Raw genomic sequence first — 27,568 nt, forward strand, 5'->3', positions numbered from 1 at the left:
GGGAAAATATAGGTGGTGTGAGGCTTTGGGATGCTGGCAATGTCTGTCTTGCCCTGGGTGGTGGTTACAAAGATGTTTGTTTAAAAATATTTCATTTTTATTTTATGTATCTTTTCAGCCTGTGTAGTTAGGTTTCCCAATAACACTCTCCCCGAGAAATTAAAAAAAAAAAGTTCAAAAGAGAATTCTAAGACTGTTACTCAAAGAGATTAACTCTTAATCCATAGTTTAAAAAACAGTAACAGGGATCTCTACATCCAAATACACACTATATTATAAATTCCATGAATAAACTTTTGGCTTTAGGCCGGGTGCAGTGCCTCACACCTGTAATCCCAGCACTTTGGGAGGCCAAGGTGGGTGGATCATTTGAGGTCAGGAGTTTGAGACCAGCCTGGCCAACATGGTGAAACCCTGTCTCTACTCAAAATACAAAAATTAGCCAGCTGTGGTGGGCGCCTGTAGTCCCAGCTACTCGGGAGGCTGTGGCAGAACTGCTTGAACCCGGGAGGTGGAGGCTGCAGCAAGCCGAGATCGCACCACTGCACTCCAGCCTGGGCAAGAGCAAGACTCTGTCTCAAAACAACAACAACAACAAAAAACACAAACAAAACAAAGGAAAACACTTTTGGCTTTAATCTTTTAGACTACCATTCTTCGTTCAAATTTTGAAATGGAAGTGAAATTTTCTGATATCGAATTACTCAACAAGTCATGTGAATTTTAAAATTTTAAGATTGAACTCCTTGCTTCTAATCTTGAAATCCGAAATAAGTGTCCAGTATTGACTAGACAGTTATAATGTAGTTTTCGATTAGATAATATCATGTAGAATAATATATAAAGGTTTGATAATGTCAGTTTTTGCGAACATAATCAAATTCCCCAAACCGGTTACACGTTTAACTCATGTTGCTTAAGAAAAAGCAGCTGGGTGCGGTGGCTCATGCCTGTATCCCAGCATTTTGGGAGGCCGAGGCAGGTGGATCACTTGAGGTCAGGAGTTTAAGACCAGCCTGGCCAATATGGTGAAAGGCTGTCTCAACTAAAAAATACAAAAATTAGCCAAGCGTGGTGGCACGTGCCAGTAATCCCAGCTACTCAAGAGGCTGAGGCAGGAGAATTGCTTAAACTTGGGAGGCAGAGGTTACAGGGAGCCAGGATTGTGCCACTGAGCTCTGGCCTAGGCAACAGAGACTCCATCTCAAAAAGAAAAAAAAAAAGCATATAATGATGTGGGATGAAATATCAAAGCCATGAGTACAAACATAAATTCAATGGTTAAAAAAATTTTTCACTGCTATATTCATATATTTATCAAGTCATGACACAAAGAACAAATTTATATTTTATGTCATATGAATTTAACTATTACAGACTAATGAAATATTGACTCTAAAAGCTGCTGAAAAGTTTTTAAAATGTGGGTTGTTAAAATGTAGGCTTTTGGGGTTCCTGCATAAAAAGATATGTTCGTAGTTTTTAAAAAAGAACAAAAATACTTTAAAAATTTTCAAATGTATTCTTTTTTCTTTGTGAGGAATAAAGGTAACACAGCCAACTTATTGAGTCACTAAGCTGGCAAGACACCTTTAAATTCAGATTAGGTAAAACAATACTTTAAAAAATATTTATTAAACCACTTTAATGAGAAATTATTTTCAACCCATATCTGGCTCTCACCCAGCACTTCTCATAATTTCATAAAGAGAGGCTTTTTCATAATTTCATAAAACCAGAAAAACACTATACAGCTAAATAACTATTGTATAAAAAATATAAAAATAAATTCAAAATAAGGCCAAGCAAAAATTAAGTTACTTAAGAAGCATCACTGGGAAAGTCTTTAATAAACACCAAATACCATCATACATCCTATAGTGGATTTCTAAGAGCTAAGTCTACAGGTGTTTTAATGAGGTACTGTGTCACAGCACAATGTTTCACAAGGTGAAGAGGGAAATGTGGGGGTACTCCCTGGTTTTTCATACTATTGGTGATTTTAAAAAGTGTATAATTCAATGATCTTCAGCAAATTTGCAGAGTTGTGCAACTACCACCACCTCGTACTACTCCTTTATGGTGTACAGTTCTATAACATCAAAAGGTTCCCTACCCAGGTATAAGATTTATCCCAACACCAGGGCTATTAAAAAGATTTACCAGAGGCTGGGCACGGTGGCTCATGCCTGTAATCCCAGCACTTTGTGTGGCCGAAGCGGGTGGATCACCTGAGGTCAGGAGTTCGAGACCAGCCTGGCCATCACGGTGAAACCCCGTCTCTACTAAAAATACCAAATTAGCCGGGGGTGGTGGCAGGCGCCTATAATCCCAGCTACTTGGGAGGCTGAGGCAGAAGAATCACTTGAACCCGGGAGGCGGACGTTGCAGTGAGCCGAGATCATGCCATTGCACTCCAGCCTGGGCAAAAAGAGCTAAACTCCATCTCAGAAAGAAAGAAAGAAAGAAAGAAAGAAAGAAAGAAAGAAAGAAAGGAAGAAAGGAAGGAAGGAAAGAAAGAATTTACCAGAGCATCCAAGAAATATTATTAAATACTTGATCCCGTGAAACCACTCCCCTATCAGTTAACGATTTTTAAAATTTTACAGATTTCGAAAACCTTCTTTATCCTTGGACCTAACCTACCCAGAGGGTCCCTAACCATGCCATGCAGTTCCCATCTCTACCAGATGTGCTGGGAAAATCACCTAGGTTATCTAGCTTCCCCCAAAGTATTTTACACTGTTGTGAGATTTTCTTTAAGATTCAGGAGCTAAAGTTTATTTTCTTTCTGGTTTCCTGGCGGAGCAAAGGGCCTGCACGTGTGAACGGAAACAAAACCCACACAGACTCTAGAGATGCCAAATATTAATACTATGGGTAGGAGCACCTTCCTTCTCGGCCGAATTCCCTTTCCCAGAGAGCCTCCAGAGGGATCAGTCAACGCCCACTAAGCCTGGATCAAAGGTCAAGCTTGCCTGGTCAAGAAGGTTCCTAGATCAAGCTTGAACCCGTTTCCAGAAACAGGGGCGTCGGGGCAGCAGCAAGCATTTTTACCACGCGCCCTAATGAGATGGTTGCACAACAGGCTTTGAGGATTCCGGTTTAACAGGTAAATACCAACAGAGGATGAGCCGAGGGAGATGGGATCTGCTCCACGGCATCGATGGCATTTCGAGAATGTCTGCGTCGCAGAGCAAACCCAAAGTTTTAGCACATTACTCAAGAGTTCACTAGAGGAAGATCGCCACGAATTGAAATGAACAAAGTGAGAAAATGGGTGCTGTGTAGTCAACGCATCCGCGATGAACTCAAGCTGGGCGGAAAAATTCTTTGAATACTCCGGCTTTGTTTTGTGCTAAAGACGACAGAAGCCCCGAATTTCGGAGTTGGAAGACACGTTTCTCCGTGTTCTCCGGCCCGTTCTCGGACTTCAGGGCCGCCCGCCCGCCCGCCGCGCACTCAGTCCCGTAGTTCCCCGGGCTTCAGGCGCGGACCTTCCGGGGGGGCGGAAGCCAGGGAGCCGCGGTCCGGCCCGCGACGCCGGGGCCCGGAGAAGGGAGGGGAGAGGCCTCCCGGAGCTCGACGGAGGGAGGGGAGGGAACGAGAAGGCCGGGGCCGGAGCGGGGAGCAGCCCCGAGCGGCGCCCGGCCCGGCCCCCACCCTGAGGCCCGGTCCCGCGTACCTTTGGCAAGGGCTACGGTGGAGTTTTCGGTGTCGATGGTGTAGAGGATGCCCTCGTAGCGGATCTCCGCCTTGGAGATGAGGCTGATCTTGCTGCCGATGTAAGGGGTGCCCCCGCTCATGGCGCCGCCGCCGCCGCTCCCAGCTGCTCGCAGAGAGGCAGATCCCACGCCGCTGTCGCCCGCTCCGCACGCCCGCTCGCTCCGTCGGCGCCTACAGCAGCCGCTTCAGACCCAACATGGCGGCGGCGCCGGCTCCGCTACCCTCCCCCAGCCTCCCGCCCTCAAGCCGCGGCGCGGCGGCGGCGGCGGCGGCAGCGGCGGCGGCGCGGGGCATGCTGGGAGGGCGAGGCCGCGCTCTCGCGATACTTGGCCGACGGCTGGAGGCTCCTGGCTCATTCGCGGCCTCGGGAGTCCCCGCAGCGCTTTTTGGCCTGGACTACGGCGGCGGTCCTGGGGCCGCGTGAGAGGAACTTCGGGGACCGGCAGAGTGCCTCGTGGCACCCGCTTGCTGCGGGCTGGAGAGGAGGCGCGCGGCCCTCCTTTTGACTCAGGCCGTGGTCGCCTTGTCGTGGGTCCTGTGTCTTTGCCGACGCGGGGCCCTCGGCCTGGAGCGCTGCCCACTCGCCTCCGAGCTGTGGCGAGCCGCTGCTCATCCTTTTAAGACGCTGAACCTGCACCTCGTGGAGCTCCCACGGTTCCATTACCGCAGCCATCGCCCAGGGAGCTTTCCCCGAGGCTGCTCCTGGAGCTGGGGCTCTCACAAGGACTCAAGTGTTTCAGCCCCTTCCTGTCCAGCTCATTCAGCCGGCCTGAACCAGCTTCATGGCTTGCAACGCCACTGTAACTCACCAATCCCAATTATCAGTATGTAGCTTGGATCAATTCCGTGGACCAGGGTTTCTGTCGAATCTCAAACGTTAAGGGTCCAAAGCCATGCCCCTGTTTCCCCTCTAAAATGCTCCTTCACCACCGTTCCCTGTTGATGTAAACGGTACCATTTTTACTCAGCTGCTCAGACTAAAAGCCTTGAGTCAGCCTTGCCCTCTGTCTTGCTTCCACATCTGTTCTGACTACAGCTCTCCGTTATGTCTACACAATATATTCCTAAATCTGACCTCTTATCTCCATTCCTAGACCTCTCCCACAAGCCACGATTACTCGGGCTGAATTGCAGTAGCCTTCTAAAAGTTGCCTCTGTGTCAACCCTTGCTTCCAATACTTTATTCTCAATACGGCAGCCAGAGAGATCTTGTTAAAATCTAACTCAGGGCCGGGCGCAGTGGCTCACGCCTGTACTCCCAGTACTTTGGGAGCCTGAGACCGGCGGATCACAGGTCAGGAGTTCGAGACCAGCCTGGCAAACATGGTGAAACCGCGTCTCTACTAAAAATACAAAAAAAATTAGCCGGGCGCGGTGGCCGGCGCCTATAGTCTCAGCTACTTGGGAGGCTGAGGCAGGAGAATTGCTTGAACCCAGGAGGCGGAGGTTGTGGTGAGCTGAGATTGTGCCACTGCACTCCAGCCTGGACGACAGAGGGAGACTCCGTCTCAAAAAAAAAAAAAAAAAAACTAACTCAGATCATGTCCTTCCTCTACTCACTCTACTGATCCCATGCTACACAGAGAGAAAATCAGACTTTGGTGTCTAAGGATATACATGATTTAGCTTCGTGTTCTGTTCCAGTCACGTCTAATTCAGCCAGTACTTGAGCACTTTATTCCAGTGTCTGCTCAACCATCACCTCCAGAGATGACGTCCCTGACAGCCTTGTTTAAAATAATACCACTCACATCACTCTACATCTCCTTAACTCAGCTTGCATTTTCTTTATAGCATGTATCTCTCTCAAGTATGTCTGTTTAATTATTTGTATCTGTCTCCTTCACTAGAATGTAAACATTTTGAGATAGGGATGTTGTTTTGGTCACTGCTGTATCATCAGGGGCCTAGTACAGCACCTGGCTCAGGGTAGCTGCTCAGTTAATATTTGCTGCATGAATGAACAGCAGGATGAAGGCAGAGCACAGGCAGGATGGTGAGCTGAGTGAGCAAATGGCGAGAAGCTTGGCATCATAAGAGAGGGACACAGGAGAGAGACAGAGCTCTGATGGGGCTAGTGCACAGTGGCTACAAAGAAAGGTTTGGAAATCCCTGTTTCAGTACAAGGTCCGTGCGAGGAAGTTGAATTATTTGTTTTTGTTTTTTTGAGACAGTCTTACTCTGTCACCCGGGATGGAGTGCAGTGGTGCCATTTTGGCTCACTGCAACCTCCGCCTCCTGAATTCAAGCGATTCTCCTGCCTCAGCCTCCCGAGTAGCTGGGATTACAGGTGCATACCACCACGCCTGACCAATTTTTTGTATTTTTAGTAGAGATGGGGTTTCACCATATTGGCCAGGCTGGTCTCGAACTCCTGGCCTCAAGTGATCCACCCGCCTTGGCTTCCCAAAGTGCTGGGATTACAGGCGTGAGCCACCGTGCCCGGCAATTCTTTCAAGGCTAAATAATATCCCTTTGTATGGACATACCATATTTTGTTTATCCATTTATCAGTTGATGAACATTTGGGTTGTTTTCATTTCTGCTATTATAAATATCCATGAATACCTCTATGAACAAGTTTTTATGGGAACGTGTTTTCAATCCTCCTAAGAATGAAGTAGTTGAGCCATATGGTAACTTAGAGTTTAACTTTTTGAGGAACTGTCAAACTATTTTCCAAAGCAGCTACACTATTTTACATTTCCACCGGCAATTGTATGAGGGCTCCAATTTTCTCCACAGCCTCACCAACACCTATTATTGTCTATCTTTTTTTGTTTGTTTGAGACAGTGTTTCACTCTTGTTGCTCAGGCTGGAGTGCAATGGTGCGATCTTGGCTCACCTCAGCCTCCGCCTCCCAGGTTCAAGAGATTCTCCTGCCTCAGCCTCCCTAGTAGCTGGGATTACAGGCATGCACCACCAAGCCCGGCTAATTTTGTATTTTTAGTACAAAACATGTTGGTCAGGCTGGTCTCAAACTCCCGACCTCAGGTGATCCGCCCGTCTTGGCCTCCCAAAGTGATGGGATTACAGGCCTGAGCCACCGCGCCCGGCCATTTGTGTATCTTTTCAAGGCAGGGTGCCGCTCTGTCACCCAGGCCGGAATGTAGTGGCCCTGTCATGGCTCACTGCAGCCTTCCTGGGTTCAAGCAATCCTCCGCCTCAGCCTCCCAGGTAGCTGGGACCACAGGTGCACACCACCATGCCCAGATAATTTTTGTATTTTTTTGTAGAGACAGGGCCTTGCCATGTTGCCCAGGTTGGTCTCAAACGCCTGGACTCAAGTGATCCTCTCGCCTTGGCTTCCCAGAGTGCTGGAATTACAGGCGTGAGCCCCACACACAGCTAAACACTTTTAAATTGGGCAATTTTTCTTTTTGTCGTTGAGTGGAAAGAGTTCTTTTATATATTCTAGATACAAGTCCCTAGTCAGATCTATAATTTGTAAATAGTCTCTCTCATTCAGTGGGTTGGTTGTCTTTTCACTTTCTTGATAGTGTCCTTTGAAGCACAAAAGTTTTTAATTTTTATAAAGTCCAGTTTATTCATTTTTGTTGTTGTTGTTTGCACTTTTGGTGTCATATGCAATAAAGCATTGCCTAATCCAGGATACAGATATTTACCCATAATGTTTGCTTCTAAGTTTTATGTGTTAACTCTTACATTTAGGTCTTTGATTTATTTTGAGCCAATTTTTGTCTATGGTATGAGGAGGACTTCAAATCTTGCCTGAAATAGAGATGGGATTAAGAAGCTTTCAGATCAAACAGGAGATGGAGTGATTACAGGAGGAAGAGTGAGATACACATTCTGGAAAGTAAGCAATTCAGTGTGGCCAGAGCCTACAGTATGCAGAGTATATTAGGAGTTATAGTGATAGTGGATAGCAGTGGCCACACCAAAGGTGGTGAGGGTTGAGGGCGTTGTTTCTCCCGTATTGTCCAACAGCCATCCCCTAGCCTCATAAAGACAAATACAAGGAAAAAACAGTGTACTAGGTGGGAATTGCTTTGGACAAGCCTTGCAAATCTTCCAGATCTTTCTTACCCCATAGCTCCTCAAGTGTAGAAATTCTAGAGCTTCTACTGCTGAAAACATGAATGGGGAAGAATTTATTTTTTCTACAGGCTACCGGGAGCTCTTAAGCAGGGAAACAACAATGGATTTTGGATCTTTAGGAAGGCTGCGATGGTCACAAAATGTGTCACAGTTCTCAACCTTGTTTGTAGTACATGAAACGGAGATTAATGTGCATATTACACTATGGGCTACCAGCTGATCAGCTGCATTATACATAGTTCCTGATGCCCTAGAGTGCAGGAAACTATGAGTTGCAAAACATAAAGTAGAATCTACCAGGTTGGTGACTGATTGGGTGTAGCCAGATAAGGACTCCTAGTTCCAGGACTGAACACCTAGGTGAGTCCTAGGGCCAGTGATGGGCATAAGGAGAATGGATAAAAGGTAGTTTATTTGAGGGGAGGATGGAAATATTAATAGATGCAGATAATTTTGCACTTGTTGAGCTGGAAGTGCCTGTTGGGACACCAAGCAATTGCATCTGTCTCATAATTGGTATGACCCTAAAAGTCAGGAGATCTGAAATGGAGATGTAAATTTGGAAATTGTTATAGATGGAAAAAGGGTAAGCTCACTGTCAGTGGCTCATTCCTGTAATTCCAGCTACTCAAGAGGCACTCCAGCCTGGGCGACAAAGCGAGACTCTGTCTCAAAAAAAAAAAAAAAAAAAAAAAAAAAAGAAATGCCAAGAACAGGCAAATCCATAGAGGCAGAAAATATTAGTGGATTAGTGGCTGCAAGGGGCTGGGACATGGGGGTGAGGAGTGGGAATGGGAAGTCACTACCAAGGGGTGCAGGGTTTCTTTCTGGGGTGATAAAAATGTCTGGAAGTAGGACGGGCACAATGGCTTGTGCCTGTAATCCCAGCACTTTGGGAGACCGAGGCTGGTGGATTGCCTTAGGTCAGGAGGTCAAGACCAGCCTGGCCAACATGGTGAAACCCCGTCTCTGCTAAAAATACAAAAAAATTTGTCAGGCGTGGTGGCACACACCTGTAATCCCAGTTACTTGGGAGGCTGAGGCAGGAGAATAGCTTGAATCCAGGAGGTGGAGGCTGCAGTGAGCCAAGATAGTGCCATTACACTCCACTCTGGACAACAAGAGTGAAACTCCATGTCAAAAAGGAAAAGAAAAAAGAAAATGTCTGGAAGTATATAATGATAATGGTTGCATGGCATTGTGGATATACTAAAACCCACTAAATTGTATACTTTAAAAAGTGAATTTAGGGCTGGGCGCGGTGGCTTAAGCCTGTAATCCCAGCACTTTGGGAGGCCGAGGTGGGCAGATCATGAGGTCAGGAGTTCGAGACCAACCTGACCAACATAGTACTAAAAATACAAAAAAAACTACCTGGGCATGGTGGCGGGAGTCTGTAATCCCAGCTACTCGGGAGGCTGAGGCAGGAGAATTGCTTGAACTTGGGAGGCAGAGGTTGCAGAGAGCCGAGATCGCACCACTGCACTCCAGCCTGGGCGACAGAGCAAGACTCCATCGCAAAAAAAAAAAAAAAAAAAAAAAAAAGAGTGAATTTTATGATATGTGAATTCTATCTCAAAAAGGCAAACTTTCCATGTAAAATGGCCCTATTAAAACTAAGGTTATATAGCAAAAACAGGCACTTGCTTTTGAAATAATATTTAAGTAAAAAAGCTGAATACAGAATTATGTGAGTATAAAGACTTTCTTAAAAGGAAAAAAAAACAACATATGAAAATAAAGCAGGAAAGTAGTAATTTCCAAATGCTATGGTACCATGGTATTAGATATAAATTTTTTGTTTGTTTGTTTGTTTTTTGAGATGGAGTCTCGCTGTGTCACCCAGGCTGGATGGAGTGCAGTGGCACGATCTCGGCTCACTGCAAGCTCCGCCTCCTGGGTTCACGCCATTCTCCTGCCTCAGCCTCCCAAGTAGCTGGGACTACAGGTGCTCGCCACCATGCCTAGCTATTTTTTGTATTTTTAGTAGAGATGGGGTTTCACTGTGTTAACCAGGATGGTCTCGATCTCCTGACCTTGTGATCCGCCCGTCTCGCCCTCCCAAAGTGCTGGGATTACAGGCACGAGCCACCGCGCCCGGCCTACATATAAACTTCTAAGGTAAGTTTTTGTCTTTGTATTAGTTAGGAGCTGTGTTCTGTTTATAGGAACCACCCCCAAATTCAGTGACTTAAAACAATTATCACTTTATTATACCTCTCAATTTCATGGATCAGGCTTGACTAAGCCATTCAGTTCCATATAGCCTCAACTGGAATCATTGAGGGCAGCTTGCCTGGTCTAGAGGGTCCAAGATGGCTTCACTCACTTATCTGACCATTTCACAGGATCAGCTAGAAGTCCAGGACTTTTGTGACACTGTGAAGCCACCTTACCGTTTGGACTGTCAGCTGTCCTATTTGTGGCAGTGTTATTTTGAGTCTCTCCTGACCAGCAAACACATATCCTAAATGATGCAAAAGGCAAAGATACCTAACATACACTGGTATTGTATACTTTGTAAAGTACACAAAGTCTGCTTTGTGCCTGGTATTGGGTCAGTCATCTTACACACATTGGAGGAGACACATCTTACACAGGTTGAGTTTTTTTCCTTTTTGAAACAGGGTCTCGCTCTGTGGCCCAGGCTGGATTGCAGTGGCATGATCTCGGCTCATTGCAACGTACACCTCCTGGGTTCAAGTGATTCTCGCGCCTCAGCCTCCCAAGTAGCTGGGATTACAGGCATGCACCACCACGCCAACCTAATTTTTGTATTTTTAGTAGAGACGGGGTTTCACCATGTTGGCCAGGCTGATCTGGAACTCCTGACCTCAAATGATCCACCTGCCTCGGCCTCCCAAAGTGCTGGGATTACAGGCACTTTGGGAGGCCAGTCCACAGGTTGAGTTCTAAAGCCATGTGTGTCTGTTGGTTCTTCTCAGAAATAGATGCTGAGCCAGAGTTAAGAGGTTTATTGGAGGTAATGCCTGGGAAAGGTAAAACGGAGAAGAAGCAGGATTGAGCAGGGAGAGCCCCAGACTGTACTGCAGATCTGACAACGTCTTGGCCAACCCAACAGGAAGCCCTGGAGCAAAGATGGCTCTTTGGAACAGAAATGGTTAGGCCCTAGTACCCCTGCTGTGTTCTGTCGTTGGCTGGGATTGTCTGGGAGGAGCGTGGACTCGGATTGAAAGAGGAAGTAGATCCTGTTGGCTAACTTCACTTTTTGGAACAGCATGATGAGTTCTTTCTGGAAGCCAGTAAAAATTAGATATAGTGACTGGGCGTGGTGGCTCATCCCTGCAATCCCAGCACTTTGGGAGGCCGAGGCAGACAGATCACTTGAGATCAGGAGTTCAAGACCAGCCTAGCCAACACAATGAGACCTTGTCTCTACTAAAAATACAAAAAATTAGCAGGGCATGATGGCACACACCTGTAATCCCAGTTATCCAGGAGGCTGAGGCACGAGAATCACTTGAACCTGGGAAGCAGGGAGCTGCAGGGAGCCAAGATGGCGCCACTGCATTCCAGCTTGGGTGACAGAGCCAGACTCCGTTTAATAAAAAAAAAAAAAAAAAAAAAAAAATATATATATATATATATATATATATGGTAAACAATACTCCAAAGTCTTATCCTGAAATTGCATCTCACCTTAGTGTTAGTACACTTGATCCCCAGATTAATGGATTTCATTTTTAATTGTTTTTAAATTTTTTGAGACAGGCTTTTGCTCTGTCACCCAGGATGGAGTATAGGGTGCGAGCTCAGCTTACTGCAGCCTCAACCTCCTGGGCTCAGGGGATCCTCCCACCTCAGCCCCCCAAGTAGCTGGGATCACAGGTGCACACCAGCATGTCCAGCTATCTTTTTAAAGAGAGTGTATTTTTCTGTTGAAAATCTGCATCTTGTTGGCTTGGCACAGTGGCTCACGCCTGTAATCCCAGCACTTTGGGAGGCCAAGATAGGTGGATCACCTGAAGTCAGGAGTTCAAGACCAGCCTCGCCAACATAGTGAAACCCCATCTCTACTAAAAATACCAAAATTAGCTGGGCGTGGTGGCAGGAACCTGTAATCCTAGCTACTGGGGAGGCTGAGGCAGGAGAATGGCTTGAACCTGGGAGGTGGAGGTTGCAGTGAGCCGAGATCATGCCATTGCACTCCTGTCTGGGCGACAAGAGTGAAACTCTGTCTCAAAAAAAAAAAAAAAAAAAAGCAAGTCTTCATCTTCTTATCTTTTTGTCTATTTTATGCTCTAATTTCATTAACATATTTATAGTAATTATCATAAAGTCCTTATCTGTGAATTCCAGCATCTCAATCATATAAGAATCTGTATGTATTGATTGTTTTTTTCTCTTGATTATGTGTCACATTTCCTGCTTCTTTGCATCTCACAATTTTTAATTTTATGCCAGATATTGTGTCTAGCCAGATACTGTATGCTAGACATTGTAAAGAACCAAAGTGACTGAAGTAAATATTTTTTTCCCTGGAGAGGGCAAGCCCTTTCCTCTTGCCAGTCAATTAGGATGAGGAACTGATCATTAAGATCCAATCAAGAGTGGAGTTGAACTGGGGCTGGATGAATTGCAGATTTAGTTTTTGTTCACCTGGATTTTAAATGTCTTAAGGGCAAGATGTGATCTGCGTGTCTTATGGGCCCCTTCTTCTAGTGGAATTTTGGACCCAAGCATGAAGAGTTAGTGGAATTTTCTGTCTGTCTTTCAATGAGGAAGACAGAAGACCCAGCCTCCTGCACTGCAACCCACTTGGCAAAAATGGAAGACTAGCACTGTGTTTTGAGTTCTTAGATATTTCCATCTGTTGCTCCAGCCCGTAGAGATGTTTAAAGAATCAGTGGTTTCTTCTTAGCCATGGAGAGCCCCATCCTCTGCCTGCCCATACCCAGACTTGGCAAATGCCCCCACTGATCCCTAATTTTTCCTACCTATGAAGCGTTGTCCTCTTTCTCTAGAATTTAGTTCCTTTAGACTATTTTATGATATCCAAAAAATCAGTATGATATTTTACTTTATGTTTTCCCCCATCTTTAGAGCAAAACTGGTGGCTTATTTAGATCTTTACAGCCTAACTGGAAGGGGAATTTGAAAGATTTTTTTGGCCATATTCATTTTTAATTTTTATTTTATTTATTTATTTTTTTGAGATGGAGTCTCACTCTTTTGCCCAGGCTGGAGTGCAGTGGCACAATCTCTGCTCACTGCAACCTCTGCCTCAGCCTCCCGAGTAGCTGGGATTACAGGCATGAACCACCATGCCTGGCTAATTTTTGTATTTTCAGTAGAGACAGGGTTTCGCCATTTTGGCCAGGTAGGTCTTGAACTTCTGACCTCAGGTGATCCACCGGCCTTGGCCTCCCAAAGTGCTGGGATTACAGGTGTGAGCCACCACACCCGGCCTTGGGCCATATTTAAATCCATTAGGAACATATCTGTTATATCCTTAGGGAGGACCTCCTAGCTAGTTTTTTTTTTCTCTAAAGTTGAGATAGACTGCTGGTCCTTCATTTAAGCAATATATGATGCTGTTGGCTTGCATTTGGAGGCCATGTGTTTTGGAAAATATGTTCCTTCAAACAACAGACCCATTCTCATTGGGTGAACTTCTCATTCTGTGAGAGACACACTGAAACTGAGACTAATAACCATTGCTAGGGAAGGTGTCTCCCATCCCATACGTGCTCTGGGGTGCATGCACATTGAGTGGAATTGTTACTAATTCCTATCTTTCTCTTACTCTCTCTTGTCAAAGCAGAATCATTGAACTGGTATAGTTAAAGACATAGATGGTAAAATTTCATAGTTTGCTGCTTCTTAATTTAGTTACAGCAGCCCTCTGTTACATGTCTTTATGTCTAATTTTAAAATGAGAAAACTAGCTGGGCATGGTGGCTCATGACTGTAATCCCAGCACTTTGGGAGGCTGAAGCAGGAGGATTGCTTGAGTCCAGGAGTTCGAGACCAGCCTGGGCAACATAGCGAGACCCTGGCTCTACAAAAATAAAACAAAATTAGTTGTACGTGGTAGCACATTGCTGTAGTCCCAGCTACTCAGGAGGCTGAGCTGGGAAGATCACTTGAGCCCAAGAGGTCAAGGCTGCAGTGAGCTGTGATCGTGGTGCTGCACTCCAGCCTTGGCAACAGGGCGAGAATGTCTCAAAAAAAACCCCCCAAAAACAAAAAACAAAAACCAGCCAGGCACGGTGGCTCATGCCTGTAATCCCAGCACTTTGGGAGGCGGAGGAGGGTGGATCACTTGAAGTCAGGAGTTCGAGACCAGCCTGGCCAACATGGTTAAACCCTGTCTCTACTAAAATACAAAAATTAGTTGGGTGTGGCGATGCATGTCTGTAATCTCAGCTACTCGGGAGGCTGAGGCAGGAGAATTGCTTGAACCTAGGAGGCAGAGGTTGCAGTGAGCTGAGATCACGCCATTGCACTTCAGCCTGGGCAACAGAGCGAGACTCTGTCTCAAAAAAAAAAAAATGAAACAAAAACCACACACATACACACACACACACCCCCCACTCAAAAGCGGAAGTCAAGTAACTTAGATCTAGTATTAAGGTGGAAGTCGTGGATTTCAATCAAGTTGTTATAATTCCACAATGTAGGTGCTTTAAACCGTTTTAGGATGGCAAATATAATTTTTCATCAAGTGACAACTTAAGCAGATGACACTGCTTGCCTGGAGATTTGTGTTGAGAAGGATTCTGAGATTGTGTCTGAGACATCAGGAGCTTGTACCGTGATCAATTACCAGTGCCTTCCATGGACACAGGGCAGAAGAATGGTGGCACCAGGTGCAAATCTGTCTATACCATCTGCCTCCTAAGTAAATGCAGTAAAAGCATGACTAAGTGCTTTGTAAACTTAATAGCATTCTACAATGTTTTATTATCCTTACCATTTCTCAAATATTTGTCCAACTACCCTAACAACGAACAATAGAAATTGATAAGATATGTATGATTGGAAAGTAATCAAAATAATGGAAACTAATCTATAATTAATTTTTCTGAGTAAAGAAAAATTCTTTTTTTTTTGAGACAGAGTCTGTCTCTGTTGCTCAGGCTGGAGTGCAGTGTTGTGATCTCGGCTCACTGCAACCTCTGCCTTCTGGGTTCAAGCAATTCTCTTGCCTCAGCCTCTGGAGTAGCTGGGACTACAGGTGTGTGCCACCACACCCAGCTAATTTTTGCATTTTTAGTAGACACAGGGTTTCACCATGTTGGCCAGGCTGGTCATGAACTCCCGACCTCAGGTGATCGGCTTGCCTCAGCCTCTCAAAGTGTTGGGATTACAGGCTTGAGCCACCACTCCCGGCCTAATAATATTTTTTATATTATCGATATTAGTCCGTTCTCACAGTGCTAGAAACAAATGCCTGAGGCTGGGTAATTTATAAGGAAAAGAGGTTTAATTGGCTCATGGTTCTGCAGGCTATACAGGAAGCATGGCTGGGGAGGCCTCAGGGAACTTACAGCTGTGGTGGGAGGGGAAGGGGAAGCAGGCATGTCTTATATGGATGGAGCTGAAATAATGGTGGGGGGAGGTGTCACACAATTTTTGTTTTGTTTCGAGATGGAGTTTTGCTCTGCGCCCCAGGCTGGAGTGCAGTGGCGCAATCTTGGTTCACTGCAACATCTACCACCTGGGCTCAAGCGATTCTCCTGCCTCAGCCTGCCAAGTAGCTGGGATTACAGGCGCCCGCCACCATGCCCAGCTAATTCTGGTATTTTTAGTAGAGATGGGATTTCATCTTGTTACCAAGACTAGTCTCAAACTCCTGACCCCAAGTGATCCACCCACCAAAGTGCTGGGATTACAGGCAGGAGCCACCGCTCACACACTTTTAAACAGCCATGGAGATCTCGTGAGAACTCTATCATGAGAGTAGCACTAGGGGGATGGTGCTAAACCATTAGAAACCACCCCCATGATCTGATCACCTCCTACCAGGCCCCCCTTCCAACATTGGGGATTTCAACTCGACATGAGATTTGGATGGGAACACAGGTCCAAACCATTTCATTATCATATAATATGATTAAATATAAATAGAGAAGTGGGTCTCACTATGTTGGCCAGGTTGGTCTTGAACTTCTGGCCTCAGTCAATCTGCCTGCCTCCGCTTTCCCAAGTGCTAGGATTACAGGCATTAGCCACTGTGCCTCGCCCCTCCAAGCCTTTGTCCTGCATTCCAGAAACCACATGAAACTTCTCCCAGGTTCTCCCCGTCAAGCCTTCTCACTGCAGCTCAGCCTAGATATTTTTCAGTTCAGGAGACTTCTCACTGCTGAGATCTGCTGTCTGAGATAGTTGCTGGTCTCGAACTCCTGACGTCAGGTGATCCACCCACCTCAGCCTCCCAAAGTCCTGGGATTACAGACATGAGCTGCCGTGCCCGGTCTCACCATTGCATTCTTAGCACCAACTTGACCTGGCTCAGAGTAGGAACACAGTAAATCTTGGTTAGATGAATTAATTGGTTAAATTTTATTTTTGTATTATGCTCACAGTACGAGGTGAATTTTTTAAAAAATGGAACATACAGAAGAAATCACTTCTAGCTTTAAAGATTTTGTTTTAGGCCAGGCCTGGTGGTTCATGCCTGTAATCCCAGCACTTTGGGAGGCTAAGGTGAACAGATCTCTTGAGCCTGGGAGTTGGAGATCAGCCTGGGCAACATGGCAAAACCCCGTCTCTACAAAAATTAGCCAGGCATAGTGGTGCATGTATGTAGTACCAGCTACTTGGGGGGCTGAAGCGGGAGGATCATTTGAGCTTGGGAGATCGAGGCTGCAGTGAGCTATGATTGCACCACTGCACTCCAACCTGGAGGACAGAGTGAGACCTGTCCCCTCCCCTCAGCCACAATAGTTGATTTTAACACAAGGACTTAAAATAAGTTATGTAGGACATTAATTACTGCACTCATGTTCTACGCTTAGTTTTTAAAGTGAAATGTTTTGCCCTAAATCCAAGTATTTTTATTCTTTTCTCCTTGTGTACTAAGTTAACATGCAGATTTCAACTACCAGCTGAGTAGGTTTGTGTGATGTTTTCTTGTTACTCTGTGGCAGACACCCATGGCTTTCTCATTCACCCCATCTGGGCCTCCAGTGTGGTCTAATTATCCCAAAAAGCCAAGATGTGTTAGAGCAGAGCTTGATTACTCTAATGGCACAATGTTTTTACAAACCTCCTGATTCCTGAATAATTATCATTATCATATTTATATGTTTAGCCAAAAGCTTAATTGGAAGATTCCAGAATGAAACAATGCTATAGGAGAAAAAACCTTCTAGTCATTTTCTTTGGAACACTTTTTTTTTTAAATCAAAGTATCACTAATACATGCATAAGGTTAAACAATCAAATTATGCAGGAGGGTTTATGATGCATGGAGATCATTCCGGCCTCTCTCTCCCCAGCCGTGGTCCTATGGAGGCAACCATATTTAGTTCCTTCAGCTGTTTCTCCTGGTGGTTATTGTTGCATGGAAACAATAGGGTTACATCACTAGTTATTTTATTTTTTTGAGATGGAGTCTCACTCTGTCACCCATTTAGGCTTACTGCAACCTCTACATCCTGGGTTCAAGCAATTCTTGTGCCTCAGCCTCCCGAGTAGCTGGGATTACAAGCATGCACCACCTTGCCTGGCTAATTTTTGTATTTTTAGTAGAGATAGGGTTTCACCATGTTGCTCAGGCTGGTCTTGAACTCCTGACCTTAAGTGATCCACCCACCTCTGTCTCCTAAAGTGCTGGGATTACAGGCCTGAGCCACTGCACCTTGTCCTATTTTAAATTTGTGTTAATTTTAGGGGTACAAGTGCAGTGTCGTTACATGGATCTATTGAGTAATGGTGAAGTCAGGGCTTTTAGTGTACCCATTGTCTGAATAAAGTACATTGTACCTGTTATTTTTTAATTAATTTTTTTTTTGAGACAGGCTCTCACTCTGTGGCCCAGTCTAGAGTGTAGTGGCACGATCTCTGCTCACCATAGCCTGGAATTCCTGGACTCAAGCAATCCTCCCACCTCAGCCTCTTAAGTAGCTGGGACTACAGGCACGCACCACCATACCCAGCTAATTTTTGTATTTTTTTGTGGAAACAGGGTTTTTGCCCTGTTGCCCAGGCTGGTCTTGAACTCCTGGGCTCAAGAGAGCCACCCAACTAGGCCTCTCAAAGTGCTGGGATTATAGTCATAAGCCATTGCACCCAACCTGTACCTGTTCATTTCCCATCATCCACACTCCTCCCAGCCTCCCACCTTTCCTAGTCTCCAGTGTCTATCAGTCCACACTTATGTCCATGTGTACACATTATTTGGCTCCCACTTACAAGTGAGAACATGCAGCATTTTTCTTTCTGTTTCTGAGTTGTTTCGTTTAGGATAATGGCCTCCAGTTCTATCCATGTTGCTGCAAAAGACATGATGTCTTTTTCTTTTTTTAGAGACAGAGGTCTCCCTCTCTTGTCCAGGCTGGTCTCAAACTCCTGGCCTCAAGCAATCCTCCCATCTTGGCCTCCCAAAGTGCTGCGGTTACATTCTTTTTTTTAATGGCTGAGTAGTATCCCATTATCACCAGTTCTTGATTCATCCATTTTGGAGATTGTCTATTGATTTCCAGCTATGATAAATGCAGATTTAGCTCACAGGCCAAGTATGTAGAGAAATTTTAAAGTTCTTTTCTATTCCTGAGTTACCTTTGTTTGCTCCATGCGGGTCTGCTGTCCAGGCTGTGTGCATGGTAGGGTGGGCCTGTTATGCACATGTGCTACTGGTTCTGACTATGCATGGGTTTGGCTGTGCTGACAGTTACATCGCATGAAGATGTCCCTGCCTCCTGGTCCTGCTTTTTGCTTGCATATCTTAGTGTGAGTCTTGCATGTTGGAGACTTTCATCAAAGTCACCATATTGGAATGTATGTGAGAACGATGTCATAAATCATTTCTTGAGGGCCTCTGTGTTTTTAGTGGACTCATTCACTGGAGGACTTCACTTAGGGTGATCAGGAAGGAAGCCATTCTCTAGACATTGGTGAACCTCCAAATGACAGATTGTGGGTGTTTTAAGACATTTGATTTTTTTGTTTGTTTGTTTGTTTGTTTGTTTGTTTTGACAGTGTTGCTCTGTTGCCCAGGCTGCAGTGTAGTGGTGCGATTTTGGCTCACTGCAACATCCACCTCCCTGCTTCAAGCAGTTCTCCTGCCTCAGCCTCCTGAGTAGCTGGGATTACAGGTGTGCACCACCACACCCGGCTAATTTTTGTATTTTTAGTAGAGACAGGGTTTCACCATGTTGGCCAGGCTGTTCTCAAACTCCTGACCTCAAGTGATCCACCCGCCTCGGCCTCCCAAAGTGCTGGGATTACAGGTGTGAGCCACCACACCCAGCCTCTTTTTTTTTTTTTTTTTTTTTTTAACAGAAGAACCCCTGCAACTGTTCTGAGGTGGGTGCATGTCAAGCTACCACATGGCTGCTGTGTGAGATGAGTGAGGGTCAGGGCGTAGGAAGATTCCGCTCCGTGTCCTACTTCTACCCTTTGCTCTACCGGGAATTTATGGGGCATGAGCCACTTGGTGGTCCCAAAGTATGGGTTGCTCCCTGCTTGGCTGCTATTCCCCTCTCCACCCTCACTCCGTGTCCATTCCAGTCCCTGTCAGCCTCTGCTTCTCTCGTCCATTACTGCTACCCTTTATTTTTGTGTGCGTACGATAAAATACACATAACATAAACATCACCATTTTAACCACTTCTCTGCGTACAGTTAGGTAGCATTAAATACATTCACATTATTGTGCAACCATGACTACCATCTATCTCCAGAACTTTTCTATCTCCCCAAACTAAAATTCTATCCCCAGCCAGGCGCGGCCAGCACTTTGGGAGGCTGAGGTGGGTGGATCGCTTGAGCTCAGGAGTTCAAGATCAGTCTGGGCAACATGGTGAAATGCTGTCTCTACTAAAAATACAAAAATTAGCCCAGCACGGTGGTGCACACCTATAATCCCAGCTACTGGGGTGGCCAAGGCACAAGAATCACCTGAATCTGGGAGGCAGAGGTTGCAGTGAGCCAAGATGATACCACCGCACTCCAGCCTGGGTGACAGAGAAAGACTCCATCTCAAAACAAAACAAAACAAAACAAAAACAAAGCAAAAACAAAAACAAAGCCACAAACACACAAATAAAATTCTGTACCCATTTAAACAATAACTCTTCATTCCCCTTTCCCCCAGCCCCTGGCAACCACCATCTTGCCTACTGTGGCTGTGAATCTGACCCCTCTGGGAACCTCATGTAAGTGGTATTGGTCCTACAGTATTTGTCCTTTGGGTCCACCCTCTACTTTACATCTTTTTTTTTTTTTAAATTTAATGACAGGGTCTTGCTGTCTGTCACCTGAGCTGGAGTACAGTAGTGCAATCATAGCTCACTGTAGCCTCAAATTATGATCTCAAGTGATCCTCCTGCCTCAGCCTCCAGAGTAGCTGGGGATACAGGCACACAGCAACATGAGCCTGGCTAATTTTTTTTTTTTTTTTTTGGTGGAGACAGGGTCTTTCTATGTTGGTCTTGAACTTCTGACCTCAAATAATCCTGCTGTCTCAGCCTTCCAAAGTGCTGGGATTACTGGCATGAATCACTGCACCTGGCTACTTAACATCTTTAATAATTCTGTTGAAATTTCTTCTTCTTCTTTTTTTTTTTTTTTTTTTTGAGACGGAGTCTCACTCTGTTGCCCAGGCTGGAGTGCAGTGGCCGGATCTCGGCTCACTGCAAGCTCCGCCTCCTGGGTTCACGCCATTCTCCTGCCTCAGCCTCCCAAGTAGTTGGGACTACAGGTGCCCACCACCACGCCCCGCTAATTTTTTGTATTTTTAGTAGAGACGGGGTTTCACTGTGTTAGCCAGGATGGTCTCGATCTCCTGACCTTGTGATCCGCCCGCCTCGGCCTCCCAAAGTGCTGGGATTACAGGCGTGAGCCACCGCGCCCAGCTGAAATTTCTTATCTCTTGGTGGCTTCCCATGCCTTGTAGATTTCCAACTTATTACCTCCTTTACTATTATTATTATTATTATTTTTTGAGATGGAGTCTCACTCTGTCACCCAGGCTGGAGCGCAGTGGTGCGATCTCAGCTCACTGCAAGCTCTGCATCCCGGGTTCACGCCATTCTCCTGCCTCAGCCTCCAGAGTAACTTGGACTACAGGCACACGCTGCCACGCCCAGCTAATTTTTTGTATTTTTGGTAGAGACAGGGTTTCACCGTGTTAGCCAGGATGGTCTCGATCTCCTGACCTTGTGATCCGCCTGCTTCAGCCTCCCAAAGTGCTGGGATTACAGGCGTGAGCCACTGCACTTCCTTTACTATATTATTTTAGTGGGGTATTGGGAGGGAGTAGTGATAAACTATAGGATTAAACCACCATCTTTAACCAGCAGTTTATTCATTTTGAAAAGAGGATATTCTAACAAAACCAGAAATATTGTATGATTTTTCTGGTATGCAGTACCTAGAGTAGTCAAACTCACAGAGACAGAAAGTAGAATGGTGGAGCCAGGCGCAGTGGCTCATGCCTGTAATCCCAGCACTTTGGGAGGCTGAGGCGGGTGGTTCACCTGAGGTCAGGAGTTCAAGACCAGGCTGACCAACATGGTGAAATCCCATCTCTACTGAAAATACAAAAATTAGCCAGATGTGGTGGCACATGCCTATAATCCCAGCTACTTGGGAGGCTGAGGCAGGAAAATTGCTTGAACCCAGGAGGTGGAGGTTGCAGTGAGCTGAGATCGCGCCATTGCACTCTAGCCCAAACTGGGCAACAAGAGCAAAACTCTGTGTCACACACACACACACACACACACACACACACGCACGGTAGAATGGTGGTTGCTAGGGGCTGAGGCGGGAGGGATTGGAGCATTATTGCTTAGATACAGAGTTTCAGTTTGGGAAGATGAAAAAGTTCTCGAGATGGATGATAATGATGGGACATGAAGTTAAAATCCAATGACTTCTAGGTCCACTGTCAGCCCAATGCAGAGGAATGGAGAGGACCAACTCCTGTATGAAGGAACTTCAGGAACCAGAGCTCTTTAGACCGAGACGTGATTACAGTGGCTTATTCCTGCATCTGCTGGCTTTTTATGGATCTTTCTCCAAAGTACTAGGGCTGGGACTAGGGTGAGGCAAGGTAGGCACCTAGGGCACAAGATTTAAGGAAGCACTTACTGTCAAGGTACGATTCCAACAAAGAGAGAGGACAGCTCCAGCACACTGCTGCCTGTGCAGAAAAGTCCAGATAACATCATCTGTGTATTAGGGTTCTCCAGAGAAACAGAGCCAACAGGATCGATCTCTCAATCACTCAATCTGTCTTATCTATCTCCTATTGAGGCCAGGAGTTCAAGACCAGCCTGGCCAACATGGCGAAACGTCGTCTCAACTAAAAATACAACAATTAACGGGGTGTGGTGGCAGCCACCTGTAAACTCAGCTTCTCAGATGGCTGAGGCATGAGAATCGCTGTCTGTCTGTCTCGCTGTCTCTCTCTGACCTATTTATAGAAGGAGAGCGAGAGAGATAAGAAGAGCTTTATTGTAGGAACTGGCTCATGTGATTATGGAGACTGAGAGGTCCCACCATCTGCTGTCTGGGAGCTGGAGATCCAGGAAAGCAAGTGGTGTAATTCAGTCTGAAGTCAAAGGCCAAAGAATGGAAAAGTGCAGGCGTGGGGATAGGGTGCATGCCTGAGAACCAGGAGCTCCGATGTCGGAGGGCAGGAAAACATGAATGTACTGGCTCAAGGAGAGAAACAGAAAGACAGAGAGAGAATCCCTCTTTTTTTTTTTTTGAGACAGGGTCTTGCTCTGTTGCCCAGGCTGGAGTGCAGTGGTGCAGTCACAGCTTATGGCAGTCTCAGACTCTGGGTGTCAGTGATCCTCCCACCTGAGCCCCCTGAGTAGCTGGGATCAGAGGTATGCACCACTGATGCAGAACAGCTGGGCTCCTGGCTAAACCCCACTCTTAAGCCTGGAACCACGGCCCTGAGTGAAAACAGCTGACCCTGTTTTTCTGCCTAAATGTTGCCTTTTTGGCCCGCCACGCCCCTATCCTGCGCGCATAAAAGGATTTCAGCTGGCAGAACAACACAAGCGGCTGAACAGCGGGGATACAAGCGACTGAGCATCAGAGACGACCGATAGACACGGCTAACTTCAGATGGTGTGGCTTCAGGGGAAGATCACCTTCTTCCCACACCATCCCCTTTCCAATTCCCATCCCTCTGAGAGCCACTTCCATCACCCAGTAAAATCCTCCACATACGCTACCCTTCAATCCGTTCATGCAACCTGATTCTTCCTGGATGCCGGACAAGAACCTGGGTGTGAAAAGGGCAGGGGCTTGGATGCTGCTGTGAGACCTATACAGAGCCTGCTCCCGCCAGAACTTGCTTCTAGCGTTTGTTCCCTCTGGTTCCCACACTCGCTTGCTCACACGCTCCCTCTTGCAAGGAGTGGCCAGAGGCAGGCTGAGTGAAATGAGCCATTCCAATTCTCGCCCATGAAGGGGGTCAAGGTCAAGGGAACAAATCCCATCACAGCACCACGCCACACTAATTTTTAAATTTTTCGTAGAGACGAGATCTCACTCTGTTGACCAGACTGGTCTTGAACACCTGGCCTCAAGCAATCCTCCTGCCTTGGCCTCCCAAAATGCTGGGATTACAGGTGTGAACCACTATGCCTGGCCTCTTGTCTTTTTGTTCTATTCAGGGTCTCAATAGATTGGATGATGCCCACCCACATGGGTGAGAGTAATCATTACTCAGTCACCTGTTTCAAATGCTAATCTATTCCAAAAGCATCTGCACAGACACACCCAGAAATAATGTTGTACCAGTGATCTGCGCATCCCTTAGCCTAGCCAAGTTGTGAAAAATTAACCATCGCAGTCTGTCAAAGGAAAGCAATGCCATGGGAAGCATGATCCAATGAGAAGACTTTGCATGTCACGAGATAACAACTAGCACATTAATGTCACCGGTATTAACGCTCTCTTATAAGCATTTTATCACTTGATCTTCATACTACCTGTGTTGTACAGGAATCAGTATCACCAAGTTCCTCTTTTGATAGTGGGGGCACTAAGGGCTGGGGAAGGTGATAGTCTTGACTTGAGGGGGTTGACGGCTGGGTCAAGATTTGTACCACAAGTTTTAAAGTCCAAGCCTCAGCTCTCTTATTACAGCACCCAGTTACAAAAGAAATTAATGTACTCAATATCTGATTCGGCTCTACCTCTTTGTGTGCAAAATTCCTGCTTTGCCCAACTTCTTATCGTGAATAATTACGTGTTCTGATGGTGGCCTGAGTCAATGAAGAGATAAATAAGTAAATTACACTAAGGAATGGGCATAACTATTGGCAAATAAAATGATAGAGTAATTAATCAATATATTATTGCAAAACAATTTCATAAAATTGCTTTTTTTCTAGAGACTGAAAGTATTAAAAGAAACAACTTTTGGAGTTTATGGAAAGCAATTTTAGGATAAAAGTAAAAACACTGAGCAAAATAATGAAAAGAACAGTTACTATATTATAGTAATTATGTAAATTACGTAGCAGTAGCTCTTAAAATTATAGGATGCCTTGCTACAAGTATTATATTATTGAAAGTGATATTTAGAGCAATAGCTGTCACTTACTTTTTGAGATTGTGAAAAGTTAGAAATATTTCATGGGATCACATTTTAAAGAATTGCTCAATGGGTGCAGCACACCAACATGGCACATGTATACTTATGTAACTAACCTGCACGTTGTGCACATGTACCCTAAAACTTAAAGTATAAAAAAAAATTGCTCATCTTTCTGGATACACTTGAGTGCTTATGCGACCTGGGTACCATATTGGTGTTACTTTGTTAGCCGGAATTCCAAAGCATCTTGGACGTGAGCATGCAGTAGTGTTGGTAGGATGGTAACTCCTACAACATCCTGTTGCTTCATAGTGTTCTGGGTACAGGGAATGTGCCTTCAGGCCCTGTGCTGATCAGATGGCAGAGATGGGGTAGTCATGGTAGTGGGGTGGTGGTGGTGGTGTGTGTGTTCAATGAATGAGAGGGGGAGAACAAGAAACCTCCAAAGGTCTTAATGCTGCCACAAAGGATGAATTTGTTGTTCATATATCAAGAGGTTAAAGGAAATTAGATCGACTATAAAGAAAAGACATTCCACAAAAAACAACAGATGTTGGCAAAGATGCGGAGAAAAGGGAATGTTTGTATGCTGTTAGTGGGAATGTAAATTAGTACAACCTTTATGGAAAACAGTATAGAGATTTCTCAAAGAACTAACAATAGAACTACCATTCCGTCCAGCAAACCAACTGTGGGTAAATACCCAAAGGGAAATAAATCATATCAAAAAGACGCCTGCACTCGTATGTTCCTTACAGCACTGTTCACAATAGCAAAGTCATGGATCAATCTAAATGTCCATCAACGGAGGATTGGATAAAGAAAATGTGGTACATGTACACCATGGACTACTACTCAGCCCTAGAAAAGGATGAAATCATGTATTTTGCAGCCACATGGGATGGAACTGGAAGCAATTGTTATTTATTTTTTTTTCTGGGTTTTTTTTTTTTGAGATGGAGTCGCGCTCTGTCACCCAGGCTGGAGTGCAGTGGCACGATCTTGGCTCAGTGCTACTTCCGTCTCCCCGATTCACACGATTCTCCTGCCTCAGTCTCCCAAGTAGCTGGGATTACAGGCATGGGCCACCACGCCCAGCTAATTTTTGTATTTTTAGTAGAGATAGGGTTTCACCATGTTGGCCAGGCTGGTCTTAAACTCCTGACCTCAGGTGATCCACCCACCTCGGCCTCCCAAAGTTCTGGGAGTACAGGTGTGAGCCACCAAACCTGGCCTGGAGGCCATTGTTCAAGCAGAAATAACTCAGAAACAGAAAGTGAAATACTGCATGTTTTTAAAAGTGGGAGCTAAACAATGGGTGCATATGGACATACAGAGTGGAATAATAGACATTGGAGACTCCAGAAGGTGGGAGAGTGGGAGGGGATAAGGGTTGAAGAATTACCTGTTGGGTACATTGTTTGTTATTCGGGTGATGGGTATGCTACATGCCCAGACTTCACTATGACGAAATATATGCATTTAAGGAATCTGCACTTGTACCCCCTAAATGTATTAAAAAAAAAAGAAGAAGAAGAAAGAAAGAGATTCCAGAAGTAGAGAGTGGGAAGACTGAGGAACTGGCCAGTTTGGGGTCTTCTCTGCTCTGTTGTTGAGAAGCTGAGCACCAAGGCTGGGGCCCGGTGCGGAGCTGAGTGGCTGCAGGCAAGGGGAGGCTGGGAGGCATGGCCTGGGAATTGCTCCAGACTCTCCCAGGGGAGATGTGGAGATAGAAGCCAGCCTGCAGACTCTCTTCCCGGGTGAACATCTGTGGGAACCAGGGCAGCCTGGCTAAGGCTGTTCTGAGAAGCGTCTGTGCTTTCACACAGGCTGCCCCTTGCATTATGGGGCAGGGGCAAAGTGCAAATGGAGATGACATACCATGTGTCTAAATGTCTAAAAATTAGAATTCTAGGCCAGTCACCGTGGTTCACGCCTGGAATCCCAGTATTTTGGGAGGGCAAGGTGGGTGGATCACCTGAGGTTAGGAGTTTGAGACCAGCCTGGCCAACGTGGTGAAACCCTGTCTCTACTAAAAATACAAAAATTAGCCGGGCCTGGTGGTGTGCACCTGTAGTCCTGGCTACTTGGGAAACTGAGGCGGGAGAGTCGCTTGAACCTGGGAGGCGGAGGTTGCAGTGAGCCAGGATCGCACCATTGCACTCCAGCCTGGGCGATAGAATGAGACTTCATCTCAAAAAAAAAAAAAAAAAAAAAAAGGAAAAATAATTAGAATTGTAGCTGGGCTGGTGGCTTACGCGTATAATCCCAGCACTTTGGGAGGCTGAGGTGGGTGGGCCACTTGAGCCCAAGAGTTCCAGACCAGCCTGGGCAGCATGGCCAGACTCTGTCTCTACAAAAACTTAAAAAAACATTTTTTTTGTCAAGACAGGGTCTTGCTCTGTCGCCCAGAGTGGAGTGCAGTGATGCAATCACGGCTCACTGCAGCCTTGAACTCCTAGGCTCAAACAATCCTCTCACCTTAGCCTCCCAATTAGCTGGGACTAAAAGCATGCACCACCACGTAGGCTAACTTTTTTTTATTTTTTCAAGATGGAGTCTCGCTCTGTCACCCAGGCTGTAGTCCAGTGGCGCAATCTTGTCTCACTGCAACCTCTGCCTCCTGGGCTCAAGCAATTCTCCTGCCTCAGCCTCCCAAGTAGCTGGGATTACAGGCGTGTCCCACCATGCCTGGCTAATTTTTGTATTTTTAGTAGAGGCAGTGTTTCACTATGTTGGCCAGGCTGGTCTTGAACTCCTGACCTCAAGTGATCTGCCCACCTCGGCCTCCCAAAGTGCTGGGATAACGGCCGTGAGCCACCACACCTGGCCAGTGCCAGCTAGGTAAAGCAAATATTTTTTAGGGACAAAATTTTACCATGCTGCCCAGGCTGATCTTGAACTCCTGGGCTCAAGCAATCTGCCTGCCTCAGTCTCCCAAAGCGATGAGATTATAGGTGTGAGCCACTGTGCCTAGCCAAAACAATGTTTTTATTTTTATTTTTTTATTTTATTTATTTATT

At 45.8% G+C, this 27,568-nt stretch overlaps 1 protein-coding gene across 4 annotated transcripts in view; it reads right to left on the minus strand.

Annotated features, from left to right (window-relative positions):
• The window catches only part of LSM14A (LSM14A mRNA processing body assembly factor), a 59,808-nt gene extending 55,791 nt beyond the window's left edge, over window positions 1-4,017 (minus strand). For all 4 annotated transcript variants that reach the window (XM_003281274.4, XM_003281275.4, XM_030820222.1 and 1 more), the window contains exon 1: window positions 3,686-4,017. In XM_003281274.4, the coding sequence (XP_003281322.2) occupies window positions 3,686-3,806 (121 nt within the window). In that variant the 5' untranslated portion in view covers window positions 3,807-4,017. The remainder of the gene's footprint in view (window positions 1-3,685) is intronic.
• Window positions 4,018-27,568: the final 23,551 nt, after the last annotated feature.

Source organism: Nomascus leucogenys, chromosome 10 (assembly GCF_006542625.1).
Source record: "Nomascus leucogenys isolate Asia chromosome 10, Asia_NLE_v1, whole genome shotgun sequence".
NCBI classification, from domain to species: domain Eukaryota; kingdom Metazoa; phylum Chordata; class Mammalia; order Primates; family Hylobatidae; genus Nomascus; species Nomascus leucogenys.